The sequence below is a fragment of the Cryptotermes secundus genome, unplaced genomic scaffold (assembly GCF_002891405.2).
Source record: "Cryptotermes secundus unplaced genomic scaffold, Csec_1.0 scaffold560, whole genome shotgun sequence".
NCBI lineage: Eukaryota > Metazoa > Arthropoda > Insecta > Blattodea > Kalotermitidae > Cryptotermes > Cryptotermes secundus.
Window position 1 is genome coordinate 520,987 of NW_019729218.1, and position 17,432 is coordinate 538,418.

At 42.4% G+C, this 17,432-nt stretch overlaps 1 protein-coding gene across 1 annotated transcript in view; it reads left to right on the forward strand.

The window, feature by feature from the left end:
* The first annotated feature begins 2,711 nt into the window (after window positions 1–2,711).
* Window positions 2,712–17,432, forward strand: part of LOC111865516 (lysine-specific histone demethylase 1A) — a 197,703-nt gene continuing 182,982 nt past the window's right edge. Inside the window, exon 1 of the mRNA XM_033751855.1 lies at window positions 2,712–2,764. Coding sequence (XP_033607746.1) covers window positions 2,752–2,764 — 13 coding nt within the window. The 5' untranslated portion in view covers window positions 2,712–2,751. The remainder of the gene's footprint in view (window positions 2,765–17,432) is intronic.

The window sequence follows — 17,432 nt, forward strand, 5'->3', positions numbered from 1 at the left end:
TCTTTGTGTTTTCTGTGGACGTCTGTCATGTGACTTGAATCCTTGGGGCTAGACTCTGTATTTGTGTTTATAAATACACCGGAATAGAAATTACTTACCTTAGATTAACTTCTTAATTATAAAGGTAAACGTTGTTCTGACTTCATTAAATTTCTTGAACCATTAACACTTATGGACAGGAAGCTGAATCCTAATGGTGGGTTGTGTGACCTCCAGGCTGTTTCGGCCCAACCTCAAGACGTTTCGTTCGCCGTTATCCTTTACCTTTCTCACTCCGTATCCAGTCTGACGAGCGTCTTCCCCAGAGCCACTGCAATTAGCATGTTTAACATAATTCAATTTTTTTTTACCCTGTTTGTTTTTTCTTCCCTCCTGGCTTATGGACTCGCTCAACATCATCTTCTCATTCCATTATTTGTTTCTCCTTTACTTTCTCCGCCTTCTCATTCCTTTTCTCCGCCCTTTTCTCGTCTTTCCTTCTATTTAATTCGAACGTGAGTAAACAATAGTCAGAACTCCTACAGGGCGCCGAAGTAACGTTGTCTGTGTGTTGTGCAGGGCTGCGGGGAGCTAGGGGGGTCTGTTGAGCGGTGCGTGTCAAACGTTAAGTCATTTCAAACTCATTTTCAGACTGGGTATTTTATTACTGGTCCCTAAACTTTGAATTTACTTTGTAAAGCTAATTGATCATACAACTATTATTCTAGCATGTAGAACCGTTTCTAGGCAACGGCTCGGTGAACACATTACCGCTCCAACGGAAGTGCATGTAATAATAGAGGTATATGCTTGGAAACGGTGTTTTCTACTCGGTCCATGTCGAAGAATTATAAGGAAGACATTTGGGGCCACCAAGTCAGTTCTGAACGGGAGTCGATGAAGGAAAGAATGAGTTGGAAGAGAGCCGTCGTTCAGAGAGGACTTGAGCGCGGAAGCTGGAGAATCTCTACTGTTAGAAACCGTTACCAGGAAGCGTCTAATGAAGACTAGAAAACACTTAGCATGTGCTATAGTGATTTGCGAAAGCGTGTATTGGCCATAGCGCTATAATTACTTGTAGATCCGAATTATGTGTATAAGTGTTTAATAAATCCAATATCCAATCCAAACCCCATCTATAGTCACACATACCTGTGACATGTTTCTGGACAATATCCATCATCTTGTTTTTATTTAAAGCACAACTTTTCGGAGGCTGGCTCTATCGATTGGGCCCAATTGAGTGGGTTTTACCTTAAGACGGAGACAGAATCCAGTCTCCGAAACGTTGTGTTTTTAAATAAAAACAGGACGGTGCATAATGCCCTAAAAAACATAATATTTGTGTTAATGTATCGTCGTCACAAACTTTTAGATCTTAATCCATCGCAGGTTATCCACTCACTTGCTTGTGTCTTCTCTTCATCCGTCTGTCTGTCCTGTACTTCTCTTTCTATACACTCATCAGGTTCGTTTACGCTCACCAAACGTTAACGTTATCCGGGACAAATAATTTCTTTTCTTGGCTATTTTGTGTTAATGTCAGTAGATTATATAGCAACGACTGATAGGCTGTTAGATAAATGCTGAATTGGAAAGGACTTTGAAAGAAGCGGTTATGTTCTAGCCGAGTTACTCTCCTGTATTTGTTTGGCGGCTTGAGGAAAACCACGCGAATCTTTAGTCACGATAGCTGTGTCCGATTCTATATTCGAACCGAACACCTGCCGAATAGTAGTCCATAGGATTACCGCTAAGCCAACCCGCTCAGTATAATTTCTGTTTTCTGTTCATAATGTTGTATTGCGGACCGCCTCTGTGGTCTAGCAGTCAGAGTTCCTGGTTATAGATCCAGAGGTTCGGGTTCGATTCCCGGCGCTACCAGATTTTTTCTGAGAAGTAGTGGGTCTCGAACGGGGTTCAGTCAGACTGTGAGGATAACTGAGGAGCTGTTTCAATGAAATACTCGCTAAAGTTGGCGCTAACTTCGCCGACAAGCGGCGGTCGCTCAGTCGGTATAGTTCGCTTGCGGACTAAAACCACGGTGTTTGTTTCTGTTATGTTGTGTTGCAGCATCCTGTTGCACTGTGTATTCCAATTCTAGCGCTCTCATTTCACCGTCCATTTGCAACTCCATATGTTCAAATTCCAATTTTGAAGGTTCCTTTGTGTCTTGTTATATACGTATTTAACACGACATGTTTCGGCCCAACTGTCCATCATCAGGCTTAACTTCTGCTCTGTTACGGTGTTGTATTTTGCATTTTACGGGTAATGTAAAATGTTTATATATTTTTTATTTTAAGTTATTTTTTAGATTATCCTGCCATGGTTACTTTTTGTTTCGCACATATATTGTGGGTCTGGTGTATGTTTATTGGTGTGTTGGTTGCTTTACTTTTGTGCTTTGTGTAACTGCATACAATCCACAACATATGTGCACAACAAAAGTAACCACGGTATTAATAATATCAGAAATAACTTTAAATATTTTTTATAAACATTTTACAAGAATGTAACACCAGAGCAGCAATTTTCATCTACAATTTTATACACGTACACCTGATGATGGCCAGTCAGGCCGAAACATGTTGTGTTAAATAAATAACAAGAAGAGACAAAAGAACCTTCGAAGTGTGAATTTCAATATATGGACTGTTGCACAGACACATTGAAGTGATAGGCCTAACGTTTTTTTTAGTATTTTATAGGTCTCTATGTTTTCTTCCTTTCAGGTAAGCAGCTTGGTGGTCTCTCTGTCTCTGGGCTCTGATGGTCATTCAGTGTGAGTATGTGTTGTATACATTTTATAGTGTTTCGTAATTGTTTTAGTTGATGTCAAAACATGTACGAATTTGTGGGACGTCGACTACAATAATTATAATCGGCATATCTTAAATCGTGTCTGCTACGTGAGATATTTTCATGTCCTTTCTGTTCAGCTTTATTTCACAGAAATCGAATGAAACTCGTCATGAGCATTTTTATCTGTAATTATGCGTTGTTGTTATTCTGTGACGTTAAAAAACGGAGACATGTGAAAAGGATTGAAAAAGAAAACAACCAAAAAGAAGATAAAATAGGTTCAAAATATTGCCACGTGTCTCAGTGACTAAGACGCGGGTTGACCAAAATAGCTCAAGCGATTAGTCGCTGGCTTCCCACCGCGGCGGTTCGGGTTCGATCCCGGGTCTTGTCAAGTGGGATTTGTGGTGGACAAAGTCTCGCTGGGGCGGGTTTTCTCCGAGTACTTCGGTTTCCCCTGCCAATCTTCATTCCACCAAATTCTCCATCATCATAATCACCCGGGGCAAGTACAGTAGGCCAATCAGTAGCCGCCGTGCCGAGTGGACCCAGTTGGACTCCCCCCCCCCGCCCACTAAACAAATTAAAAAAAAAAGACACGGGTTTCGATTGGTGAATCGGTTTATCGGATTATAACCGCGATCTGCTTGGATTCAGGGCGAAGAAGTTACCTGCTAGTTATCCATTTATTTCTGTCTATATTTGTATTCATTAATTCGTTGTTAGGTTACGTAACGTTGCCCATTGAAGTACATAGGCCACATACGTGTATATAGCGTGGCGTAATTTGGGGACGTGAACGCGGATATATGAGTTTGATAAACTGCAGTCGCCATGTATCTGAAGATACCATGCTGATTTTCCTCTGGCAGGATAGAAGCCTCAAATCAGTGTAACCGGCTCTCCGGTGAAGATTCCACCATATATAAGGGGTCAATAAAACCAATCATCCAATCCAAAACCCCGTCTATAGTCACACGCACCCCCTCCTCCCTATCATGTGATAATGTATTGAACGGAAGCATGCCTGTATCGGAAGGCTTGCATGATTTAGAGAAAGTAGAGTGAAAACTAATGTAAAGTTAATGTTTTTCTGAGAAAAGTATGTCCTTTCTTATCTGTACCTTTCTGTTCATAAGCCTATTTTTTTATTCATGCGCTTCCTGGAATACATTTAAGAAGGAACACTCCCGTCTCAAATGTGAAAGAATGAATACAGATTTCCGACAGAGCATTTGCAGAAAACCTTAAGACTTTGAATCGTGAAACTGCCTCACAGAAGAGACACGGATCTCCACTGCAAAGACCAGTCGGTTAATGCTGTTTGGGCGTTAATCGCAGTTTGTTCTGAGAATCGTACAAAATACGTAAATGGACCATTCTTCATGACGTTGCTGTCCTTTCGTCGGTGCATGATGCATCCGTATTTACTACTGAAGTTAGTGAGTTAGGTTGGTGGGTTCGACCTTGATGTTATGGCGGTATGAACTTCCATAAGTTCGGTATTATCATTCACATCCATTCTGTTTAACAGCCCAAGGGCAGAGTTACGTCAGTAATAAACCACCATGTAAGGCACAACTGAATAAATTATGTGGGAAAAGTGCACAGTTCTTTTGTATTGCTAAATGAAGTGACATGAGGTTGGAGAAAACTGCATAATGAGGATGATGAAGTCAATGATGATGAGATGGGCAGGGCATGTAGCACGAATGCTGGCGAGGAGGAATGCATATAGGATACTGGTGGGATAGCCGGAAAGTAGGAGACCACTGTGAAGACCAAGACGCAGGTGGGTGGACAATATTAAAATGGATCTTAGAGAGTAGGATTGGATAAGCGGCCTCCGTAGTCTAGAGATAACGTTCGCACCTCATGACTCGTGGTACGCGGGTTCAAATACCCGGCAGAGGTCGTCGAATTTTTAAGGTCGGAAAAATTCAGGGAACAAGTCCTCCGGGAGGGACTTTAAGCTGTGTGTCCCGTGTCGTAACTTTACGGCACGTAAAAGAACCTCATATCCCCAAAGGGGATCACTGAGCCAAATTCCAGGACGTTTCCCGCCCAACAATAGTCTCTAAGGCCTCCGATAGATGGGGGAAGCATTATAGACACCGCTAAGCAAGTGGCCGAACTCGCTTGCTCGGCGGGACTGATGGTACACACCATTTATCGGTAGGGTAAAGAGACTAGTAGAATATCATAGAGGGAAGGACAATAGATCTAACTGGTCGCGGTGCATGGGGAAACCCACCCTCTCTAAATAACTAACTATGATTGGATGGTATGGATTGGATTGACCTAGCTTAGGATAGGGAACAGTGGATGGCTCTTGTAAGCACGGTAATGAACCTTCGGGTTCCATAAAATGCTGGGGAGTTCTTGAGTAGCTGCACAATTGGCAACTTCTCAAAAAGCACTCACCTCCATGAATGAGGTATGACGTGGTACATGCAGTAACCACTGTGCTTTAAAGTTTTTTTTAATGCTAGTGGGATGGGACTAAGTCCCTTGTACTGCGGCCACTTCTGGCCTATTGTACCAGCCCAAGATGATATGTGAGGGTGAGGGTGGAGCAATTGGTGGAATGAAGAATGGCAGGGGAAACCGAAGTACTCGGAGAAAACCTGCCCCAGCGCCACTTTGTCCACCACAAATCCCACTTGACCAGACCCGGGATCGAACCCGGGCCGCCGCGGTGGGAAGCCAGCGGGTAACCGGTTGAGCTATGGCGCGGCCATGCTTTAAAGGGTTAGCGTAGGCCTTTTGGAAGGAATAAAAAGAGAATGGAAAGAAGTAAACAGAAATTCTGAACGCTTATTGCCCAGCAATTAGGTACTGTGCCGTGACGTGTGACATGGATTACGGAGCGTTGAGTATGTACTGTAATATGCAGCAGTTGTTTAAACGAATACCTTTGTTACAAGCGAAACTTACCTGAAACGAAAAACGTCATATCATGGAATTCCGTCATATTCAGGTTTTAGTCTTGTGTCCTAACATTGAAGAACATGTGGTAACGTACAGGGTACTGGGTTTATTTCGACCATGCGACTAACGAATTTGTCACTTCCTGACAGCGTTCTTGAGCGAAAACATCCAACGTTACCGAGTCACAGTCGGAGTTACTTCACGACTGGTGGTGTACCGCCAATCAATTCGTCTTGGCGCCAAGCCCTTTGAGACTCACGACCAGAACGGTTTTCATTTTGACAACTGAACACGTACGGTTATACTCCCTGTGTAAGAACCCCTCTGAATAGACGATGGGGTTAGAAACGGATTTTCTTCTACGTACTATATAGAAACCCAGTTCCTACCTCACAGGAAACATTGCTTCTCCGTTACAAAGATCAGCTGGTTAATGCCGTTTATGGAAACAATCGTAGTTTGCTGTATCATACGAAACACACAAATCCAATGTGTGGGCCTAATGTACAGAATTAGTGTCGTCACGTGTTTCGGGTTAGCGCGACTAATAATAATGAGTTCTGGATTAGATTAATAGAATTTTTGGACACTCACATTTCGTAACTACAAATGATTATTACACTCTAAATATTGCTATAGCTATAACACAAAATAAAGTCTTACAATTTCTATCTACTAGTCATTGCTTGGTAACGAATCTTATGTTGTTAATATTTCGCAGATGAATACTTAAATATGAACTGCATTCGGAATTCTCTTAGGAAAGAATTTGAGACTTCTATCTGAAACTCTTAACTTCTCGAATTCACGAATGCACTGCCTTTTATAACTGCCTGCAAACCTGATATAAAATCTCCGCCTCCAAGGGTTTCATTACTGTTCTCCTTGAATGCGTTGTCTCGGAAACCATGTTCTGTATCCATGGAAATCGTGTTTCGAACTCACTTGGTTTCCAGGAATCAGTCTCTACGTGGCAACGTGTTTGCATATTCGTTTCCTAGAAACGGCCCATATGTCACAGTACCTTAAAGCGAGTGTTAAAGTAAAAGGTAAAGTTGTGCCTGTGCTTAACTAATTAAAACACGCCATGAAGGCGTATGGGGGAGTAGATGCATAGATCCACATTTTCTTGACGTCGTCACTAGCTGTAGGTGAGTGGTCAAGGTCACGCCTCTGCCGCGTTACCACCGGGTAAATAGCTCCCAGTACCCATTATATTGGAAGCTGGTCTGGAAGATTTGGAGAAGACAAAATTCTTGGATCCACCGGGACTCGAACTCGGACCCCTCGGCCGTCCAGCCCGCAGCTAGTCGCTATACCGACTATTCTAATCTGCTATCTATAACTGTTGTTCGTTGTGTTTTAGCTCCATCATGTGTTTAAGCTCTTCCAGAGTTTTAGTACACATTACAATTGTCATCTTCAGGGTAAATATGAGGCTGAGGGGAGAAGTGGATTTGTAAATCTTCAGGTTCAGATGGACCTGCAGGTTCCTATTAGACAGGGTTTACTGTGCGGTATCTCGTAATCATTTTCATTGCGTCTCGCGTTGTCATGCGTTACTTTAAAAGCATCTGTAGTCCTCTTGTTTGTTTAGGGAGAGTGCACTCAATGTCTCATTTCCGGAAGCGTGCAGAACGAATGAACTAAAGGGAGGTTTTCATATAAGAATTAGACCGCAGTGAATTAGATGCGACCGGACACTGACGAAGCGATTCTTCATCGAAAAGACAGTTGTTATATATGAAAATTATTGTAGTCAATTGTACGTCAATGTGAAAAGGCTATTATATTAATCTTTCTCCCTAATGGATCTCAATATTGTATAAGAAAGACTTGGCTGTAAGGACGGGGAAGATACACTTTCCACCTGTCCTGAACTCCCCATGTTGGGGCAGCTTGAATTCTGACAACGCAACTTTTCAGATATTCTTCTTATGTTTCGTGGTTCTTGCTATATAGGGTGATTCTAAATTATTGTCGTAACCCCCCCTCCCCGACAAGAATTTAGAATCACATTACATTTGTAGTCATGTATTTGATCTACAGAGCGATTCTAAATTATTATCGGAAACACCGACAATAAATTAGAATAACTCTGTATGTTGGGATAGCTGTCTATCGAGAAAATTCGAGACAATATTTGTTAAGATAATGGCCGTGTTTGTGTGTGTGTGTAACTTTATCACAGTGACAAAACATTTCAGATTGATCGTTTAAATAGACGTTTTATTCTGTTGGGGTGGCAACACCCAGAAACAAGCGCGAATGTCATTATGGAACAAGTTCCAAACACTGTGCTTGAACCGTATACTGGCTCTGTGCCGGTCGTATTTTTAAAAGTGTTTGACATTTTGATGGTGCTCTGACGATATCCTGGCTTGTCTTTTATCGACTGTATGGGGAGAAGTGCGAGACGGTGACAATAGATGGAGCTTTAGCAAAACTGTAATAAAACCTGTACGGAGAAAAAAAACTGCTTACAGTTGGTCCTGCGACTCTTCAACCTATGGTCTTATCATAATTCAGGGGTGATAAAATGTCTGAATCATTAGGCCACCTGACCTTATTCTGTTCATATTCAATTTGGAGGCTACGGGCTGGACGGCCCGGAGTTCCATTCCCTGCAGGGGGAAGATTTGTTTTTCATACCAGCCCTGACGCCCACCCAGCCTTCCATTCAATTGGTACGGGGTTGGGGGGTAAAGCGGCAGGGGCGTGAAGCTTACCACTCGCTCTCACCTAGTGCCGAGGTCAAGAATGGTGGAGCTATACTTCCACTCTCCCTATATGCCTTCATGACATTGTGCTTAATTAATTAAGCACAGGGACAACTTTACCTTTTATCATATTCAATTATGCTGTCTAGTATTGTTAAGATAGTGCAGTACAGGAAGCTGTGGTGGACAGAATATTCATACTGAATTTTGGTGAGCAAAACTCTTTAAAAAGGGTCATACAAGTTAAAGAAACCAAGGAGTTGGGAATGTGATATTCAGGGTGATAGGCTGTGAGGATCGTATCCACTGGTGTGCCTTGGTTGTAACGGTGTTTTAAACCTTCGTGTTCTGCTACCGAGAATTAGTTAAATACGTAATTACTTTCTCAGGTTCCAAACACTGTGACCATTAAGATTACCGTCTTGTGGTACATGATGCCGTGTAGTTTGGTAGATATGTACCAACTTTTCGGATGGTTCTAGTGTTTCAATCTCCAGGATAGGAGAAGACTTAGTTATCCCTGTAGATGGACGAAGCAGGTTCTTTTGAAGAGTTGGTACTTATATTCCAAAGTGCACGGCCTCACATTCCATAAGACCTTAGTTTTAAGTTTCTCATATATGTAGGCCCATTTCTGATGCAAGCCGTGTCTTGAGAGTCAAGTTCAACTTTTTTAAGATCTGCCATTGAAGACAACAAATCAGTAGGCCTATATACTGTGACGTATAGACCCATTGCTAGGTAACGACTCTCTAAACACATTACCGCGGGAGCCAACGACCGCAACAATAGGACATCTATTGCTACGCAAGGGATCAGTATACACTCCCTTAACAATAGGCGCTGTGTTTTCTGTGTAGTCCGTGCAAGTTGTTATAAGGAAGTGGTTCCCTTGCCAATCTTCATTCCACCAATTGCTCCACAATCACCCTCGCCTATCATCTGGGGCTGGTACAATAAACCAGAAGTGGCCGCAGTACAAGGAACTTAGTCCCACCCCACTAGCAATAAAAAAAACAATGGATTTACATACACACATAGACAAACATACACCTTCAGATTCACTTTCGAAGTAGAGGCAACTCGGTTAGTACTGATTTCTTTGTTTCGTTTCAGCGCGCTGTAAGACGCTAAGGTGCCCACACGAAATGGAGCAAACAATTAAATAAAGTTTAATTATTATTCTTTTTCTTCAGCTTCTATGACTTTGAATTTCTCATCTGTATAGATTCGTAATTAATTTAGAAATTATGAATCCGTTGCCATTTTTTGTAGGATTAGTGTACTTGACTGCAGACAACCCACTGCTGTGAAGCCTCTGCTTACATTGGGCAACACAGAAGAATTCGGACATAAATACATGTCTCGGGAGAAATTCGAACCCGCGACCCCAGTATTCGGGTGTCCGAAGAACGCAGTCAGCCTAATCCTCGCAGCCGCTGTCACTGACGTGTTGTTAAGTTAGTATTCGTTATTAATAATTACGATGCGTTAGCTTACCCAAACACAATCGCTTTTATTTACAATTATATATATATATATGTGTGTGTGTGTGTGTGTGTGTGTGTGTGCCATCAGACACAATTGTAACGATGCTATCCAGACCAGTCCTGGGGCCCACCCAGTGTCCTATCCAATGGGTACTGGGGGCTATTTCCCCGCGAGTAAAGCGGCCAGAGCGTGGAGCTGACAACTCACCTCCGACTAGTGCCGAGATCAAGAAAATGTGGCTCTATACATGCACTCCCCCAATACGTAATGCTTAGTTAAGTACAGGGACAGTTTACCTTTTACAGTTCTCAGTAGGAAGACTATTAATGCCATGTTATATACATTTAACAGATGGGGTCGTCACGGGGGGGGGGGGCGAATCACAATTCCGAGTGCCCAGTGAAGAGAAGTTGGATGAAATCGACGATGGGCTTCAAAATTGCGGTCGATAAACCTTTGGACTCCTCGCACTGGAGACCGAGGTTTAAAGTTTCAACTTCCAAGATTTCTAAGGAAGGGGAAAGGAATTTCAGCGTGTGAGTGTGGAACAGATGGACAAGGAACGCTTGCGTAACAACAGTGAGCATTTCTGGCATCCACTGTTATCTGTGTGGCTTATGTTCGTGATTCGTTGACCTGTGGGGTTGTCGATTGCTCTTCGAGTGCGAATACGCGCTGAAAGATATGACAAGAAGAGCTTGCGTCTCCTCTGCTGCACCATTCGAACGATTTCTGGTACGCTGTCACATAATGTACGTGTATTGCGCAGTATACAATTGCATTGCACAGTGGCGTGTTACAGAATTACACAGTCACCGAACCTTGCAACTTTGATGGAGTGGACACGTCACGTGTGGTAGTTACTGTTAATCTTCTGGTCTGTGGAACGCCGCATGTGGATATGGTAGGCACCGTTTTCGGTGCCTACCAGAGACAAGCTTCAGGTAAGGCTCAATTTGCAAGGAGATCCCCTATCATTCTTTAGGTTTCCAACTCTCTTCTTATACGCTTCATTTAGCTACTAAATTTTAGCTTCTTAAGGCTGTCCTGCAGTACGTATGGGAAACCCCGTCTATAGCGGAACCTCAAAGAACATTTTTCCCTTTCACACTGGTTTGCTTTAACAGAAATACTTATGAAAAATATAAATGGCAAACTATTTATATAAAGGCAAAACTGTCTCTGTAATATGCCTTGGAGGTCGATAGGGTTCTGAGACGTCGAGGCTCCCACATTTTCTAAACACTCGTCTCACGGATGGATTTAAGTTGTCAACCTTACGCGACACGCCGGCCTCCATTTACCCCCTCCCCCCAGAAGATTCCTGGTACTCATTTCTGTTAGAGGATGAGTCGATCCCAGGGCCACAGTGCGGTTGGAAGGATGGGGTAAATTGAAAAAAGAAATCCATCTCATCAGGAATCGAACCCGCGACCTTCCGGCTTGTAGCATAGTGCCTCAAACAACTACGCTACCTCGTGCTCCGCAAACTGTATAATAGTATAGTTGTGTGCCACGAAAATAACAAGTGAGAAGTTCACGTATATATTTACTCAGTACCTCTTTCGGTATGGCGACTAGGTTATGGGTTGAACGACCGGAGAATCGGAGTTCGATTCCAGATAAAGGCAAAATATTTCTCCCTTCATAGCTTTCAGACCAGCTCTGGGGCACTCCCAGCCTTCTGTACAGTGGGTACGGGGGGTGTAAAGCTGTAGGAGCTTGAAGCTGATCACTCACCTCTGTATAGTTCCGACGTCAAGAATGGTGGACCTATGCTTCCACTTTCCGTACGACTCTCCAGCATAGTGCTTAATTAATTAAATACAAGGATAACTTTGCCCTTTGCGCATGTGCAGTTCTCTTTCTGCTCTGACGCTTTATTCCTTTTTGAAGATTTCCCCGCAGTCCATTAGAGCATTCTGTACATATTTCTTCGGCGGCTAGGCATAATTCTTCCCCCGTTTGTGACAGGAATGTTCTTTGTCAGGAAAATTCCAGGAAGAACAGCTCGCAACAAAATTATATGAACAGTAAATTTTATTTTTTTCCCAGGTAGACTGTATTCCGTTGAAGTCAATTGTTCTGTTTTTTTTTTGCCCTAAGCACTTTCCGTTTTATTAGACGCTGTTTTAAGCATATTACGTTTTAGTATGAAAGGAGAACATTTGGGAGATACAAGCGTAAATGGGAGAGCGATATTAAAGCGGATCTTAAAAAGAAATAGGATTCCGTCGTGTGTGGACGAGAATTACGTCTCTCTAAGGGTTTTAATGTCGGGTTGTTGGTCAGCTGAGCCGTTAGGATTCTACTTTGCAGAGAATGTTCAGTTTACCAGATACTTTTTGCGTTAGAGAATATTTCCATTTTAACGTGGGTTTACACAAGATCGTGTGTAGGAAGCTCCCGAATATTCTGGCAATAAAGTATGCTTATGGGCTATAGTTTGAGGTTCTATGACGGGTTTATGGATCTGAACTCTGGTTGAGTTCATAGCAACCTTAGGACCAGTTCATCAGATGTGTGCACCCCTGTTATGATCCTCGTTGTTTGAGGGGTTTCTTTTCTTTTTTTTTTTTCTCGAAGTAAACGCCCAATGTTTTGACGATGTGGCAACTGTGTATCAACTTCGTTGCCCGTTCTGACCATCAGGTTCGGTCTGAGGAGAGATGTTGCCGTCCGATTATTGGGAGGCCGGCCGACCGGTCGGTCCTGGTGTTGAGTGTGAGCCAGCATTGCAGCGGCCGGGGGGTGGGGGGGCATTCCAGAATAATGATGCTAGCTGCACTGCTGACAAGATCGGGGGATGAGCTCCTCTATCGCACGTCTCAAATACATCGAGTCTTTTACCTTCTTTTTATTGGTATGAATCTCGGTGTTTCATGCAGGTAATGGTAAATTTCTCTGTGGTCTGGTGGTCAGCGTTCCTAGCGACAGATACAGAGATCCGGGTTCGATTCCCGGCGCTACCAGATTATTTTCTGATAACTAGTGGGTCTGGAACGAGGTCCACTCAGCCTCGTGATAATAATTGAGGAGCTATTTCAAGGAAATAGAGAACCGAAATTAACGGACGTGGGGATTCGTTGCGCTGACCACGCGACACGCTCTATCCGCAAAAGTTGGCACTAAACTTCGCCGACCAGCGGCGGTCGCTCGGTCGGTATAGTTCGCTTGCGGACTCAAATCACGGAGTTTGTTGTTTGTTTGATTTATTAATTAATTAACCACTATGCCATGAAGACAAATGGGAGAGTGGCGGTATAGCTCCATCATTGTTGACCTCGACATTAGATGGAGGTAAGTGGTCAGCTTCACGTCCCGGCCGCTTTATGCCCGAGAGAATGTGTTGTCGGTACACCTTTGATAGGAAGCTGGGTGGGGCCAAAACCGGTATGAACGACGTGGCGGGATAAGAATCTTACCCATGCCGGGAATCGAACCCAGCTGTCGGGCCGATTGTCGGCTATGCCGACTGAGCTGTCCCGACTCTGGTGTATTTAATGTATGGACCTCAGAAAGAAGAGGTAACGGGAGTGTGAAGAAAAGTACAAATTTAATTTTCACTGTTTGCGAAATATAGTTAAATAAAGGAGGGTGATGTGGGTGGGGCATATAGCAAGCCCGGAAGGAATAAGAAATGCCTACAGTATTTTGGTCGGGAAACTTCAAAGGAAAATATGTCACAAATGGAAGTAAATCAGGTGTAGTGGACGCAGTAGGTTTTATGTGTGTATCACTAGGTAGCAGCACAATTCAGCTTCGTTACAGTCTAGGTAGCAGACGCACATGCTCATGTTCAGGGGATGGTTTCAGTAGTCAGAATGGCGACCGTGTTTGAGGGGTGTACTACCGACGATCAGCGTTCTGTTGTGTTTTTTTTTTTTTGTGGGCAAGAGCACTCAATGCGCAGCATATTTATAAAGAAATATTTCCTGCTTACGGTGGGAAGTTTTTGTCTGGTAAAGCGGTTCACAACTGGGACGCGAACGTTCCGCTGATGACGAAGAAGTTGAAACGGCGGTGCGGATATGGCTGAGACGACAGTCTAAATACTTCTATGCTGTAGATTTCGACGCACGGGTAAAGCGAAGGGACAAGTGTATCAGTGTTGCTGACGGATATGTCGAGAAATAAATGCTTTTTCTGTGTTCGAATATCACATGTTTTACGTTGTATATCCATTTGTGACCTATTTACTGACTCTCTCTCGTAACTAATTAACTCCATGGAGATGAGTGCTTTTTGGGAAACCGCCAGTCTCTCAGCTACTCAAGAATTTCCCAACATTTTATGGGACCCGAAAGTTCATTACCGTGTTCACAGGAGGCACGCTTCTAGTTCCTATCCATAGCCAGATTATCCCATCCTATTCTCTAAGACATGTTGTAATATTACTCTTCCACCTACTTCTAGTTCTTTCTAATGATCTATTTTTGCGTTTCCCACCAAAACATTGTAGTAGTTTCTTTTTTCTGAGTTATCTAAATCCCTCTGATGTATTTCCATTTAGGACTCTTGTATACCTATAGATATTCTGTTTCCTAAGCTTATTTCTTTTCGAAGGGTAGCCAAGGGAATGTAGGTCTATATAAAATAAAGTATACGTCAACAGAGATTCACAGTAAAGTTCTTGACTTTTTATTTTTCTTTGCACAAAGTGCATAAAACGTACGAACCCCCCACCCCCATCCCCCACATATCTTTCATCTTCGAAAGTGCTGAGCGCCTTTCGATTAAATTTTACATTGGTGGGTACCATTCTTGTCGGACAAAATTTGGTCAAAGTAAAAGTCGAAGTCGAAGTTATGTTACGACCGACGGGCAGTCGGCTAGTCTGCCTTAGAATAAAGCACCCATCTGTGGCTAATTACTGTCAGACAGTTGGAGGTTTGTTCATATGGGGCACCCTCTCTGACGAGAGGACGAATCTATCGTTTGCCTCAGTCAGCAGTAATGTCTGTTGTATGTACAGTTTACATTTTATGTCTTTTGAAACGTATGTATATACAGCATATACAAGGTCGCTGTCAGTCCAGGCTCAGTACAACAGATCATGCAGTATCATTAGTAGCTCCTGCTACAACAGCAGTCTGTCACTTGAACGGTCGTATGCTTGACCGCCCCCAAGTTTAAGTTTCTTGTAACCACAATTTGATATGATCTGTACGGTTTAATATACTCATACCTGGCATGAATCTTATTTCGAGCTATATTTATATTTTAAGAGCGGTTCTTCGCAAATAATGTATACCATGATATGAAATAATGACGCCGTGATAATCCACAACTTTTGTTTGAATCAACAGGAGAAAGCAAAGCACGATTTTGTGCAGGGTTGGAATTTAGCATGAATCTCTTTGACGTATTATCAGGTCTGTGCTTGTATCCATAATAAATGTAAATAACTAACTTTATGAACGCCAGTGGGGAACGTAGCCGCTCAAGTGGTATGTGATGTTTGACGTTCTCACGGCGATGAATATTGAGTATTGAATATTGACATTCAGAAGAGGGAAGGGGAACCCCCGGTCGCCCAAAGTCGCCCAAAGCACTCAGACCCCATCTCAATGCGGTGACTGAAGAAAGTTGTCTTTTGGCATGTGATGAAGTGTATTCTAATAGAAATTTACTAACGTTTCGGAGGAACCTACTGCGTTCTTCTTCATGTTCAAAAAATAACTCGAGCGCATAAGCACCAAGCAGCTTGCTAACTGTTTTCTCGGCGTGGTCTTCGACCCTAAAGGTGAATTCAATACGATCATATGATATAAATGTCCACTAATTACTTCAATAAAATAGTGACTAAATTATTTAAAACGGTCTGAAAAAAAACGACGACACACTCCTTGAAGGAGTGATGTTAAAATAAAATAAAATTTGAAATTGCTTACATTACATCTTGCAGCCTTGGCCGTTTAACAGATACTACAAAGACAAAAAGTATTTGAGAATCCTATCGCATTGAGGTGTCGCTTATAGTCTATCGTTTCCGTCTATCATGCAACAATTAAGAACACTGATTCACTCTTAATCCATACAGTGGTCGTTATATGTATAAAATGTTATTAAAATTATGCTTCGGCAATATAAGGCCATCTTCTCTCAGAGAGATAGGATGGGATGGTATGGATTGGATTGGACTAGCTCAGGGTAGGGACCGCTAGAGGGCTCGTGTGAACACGGTAATGAACCTTCGGGCTCCATAAAATGCTGGGAAGTTCTTCGAGTAACTGCAAAACTGGCAGCTTCTCAAGAAGGGCTCAGCTCCATGAGTGAGTAAGTGAGTGAGTGAAGGCGATCTTCAGGGAACACTTTTATAAGGAGTCTAATGCACTAATGCAGTGGTTCTCAAACTGTGGGGCGCGACCCCCCAGGGGGGGCGAAGGCTTGAAAAAGGGGCGCAGCATACTTTCCTGCAGATAAAAATTAAAACTGCCCTAAATCAATTAGAAAAGTAACAAAAAATAAAAATACATATAGAAAAACTTTTGATGAGTACAGGCTTTAATTACCATGAATTTCAAAATAAATAATAATTATTCTCTTTACCGGCAGTTATAAAACGCGTATGACAGACAACGTTGATAGTTCGCCAGCAGCCGCATCCTCTGAAATCCTCTGAAGTATAGACTTTTTAAAATGCTGTGTGAGGAAATGGGTGCCGAACACACTGCTCTGTTGTTTTTTAGTGATGCTCGATGGCTTTCAAGAGGCAATGTATTAAAGAGAATGTTTAAGCTGAGGCATGAGGTGTTCTGTTTTTTAAATGGGGAAAGTCACTCAGTGGCAGACAGTTTCAGCAACAAGGATTTTTTTATTGAAAATGGCTTACCTCACAGATATATTTGAGAAACTAAATATCCTCAACACTTCACTTCAAGGGAATGAGGCAGGCATTCATGAGAAAATTAGAGCTCTGGAGAAACAGTATGGAAAGTGACACGTAGACATGTTCCCTACTCTGGTGTCAATGGTACAAGACACTGATAATCCAGTGCTCCCAATGGACATAAAAAGCTGCCTACTTGATCATCTCATAATGTTGAAAGTTCATTTCGAGAAATACTTTTGCAGTGATTTTGATAAATTTATTTGGATTAAAAATCCATTCGAAAATGCTCCTGGGCCATCATCTCTGAATGTAAATGAGCAAGAACAACTCACCGATCTCACTAGTGATACTTCATTAGAAAGTAAATTTAAGGAATTGTCTTTGTTGGAGTTCTGGATATATATTGGCACGGAATTCCCAACTTTGAGCCAAAAAGCATTGAAAATCCTGATTCCTTTCGCAACAACTTACTTATGTGAGACAGGCTTTTCTGCTTTGGTAGCTATAAAGTCAAAGTCTCGTTCAAGGCTAAATATTGCTAAAGGAGTTGGAGTGGCCATTTCTGATATTACACCACGTTTTGATAAACATTGTTCTCAAAAGCAGGCCCATCCATCACACTGAAGTTTGACATTTAAATGTTTGATTTTCTTTGCAGAAAAAAATTAAAT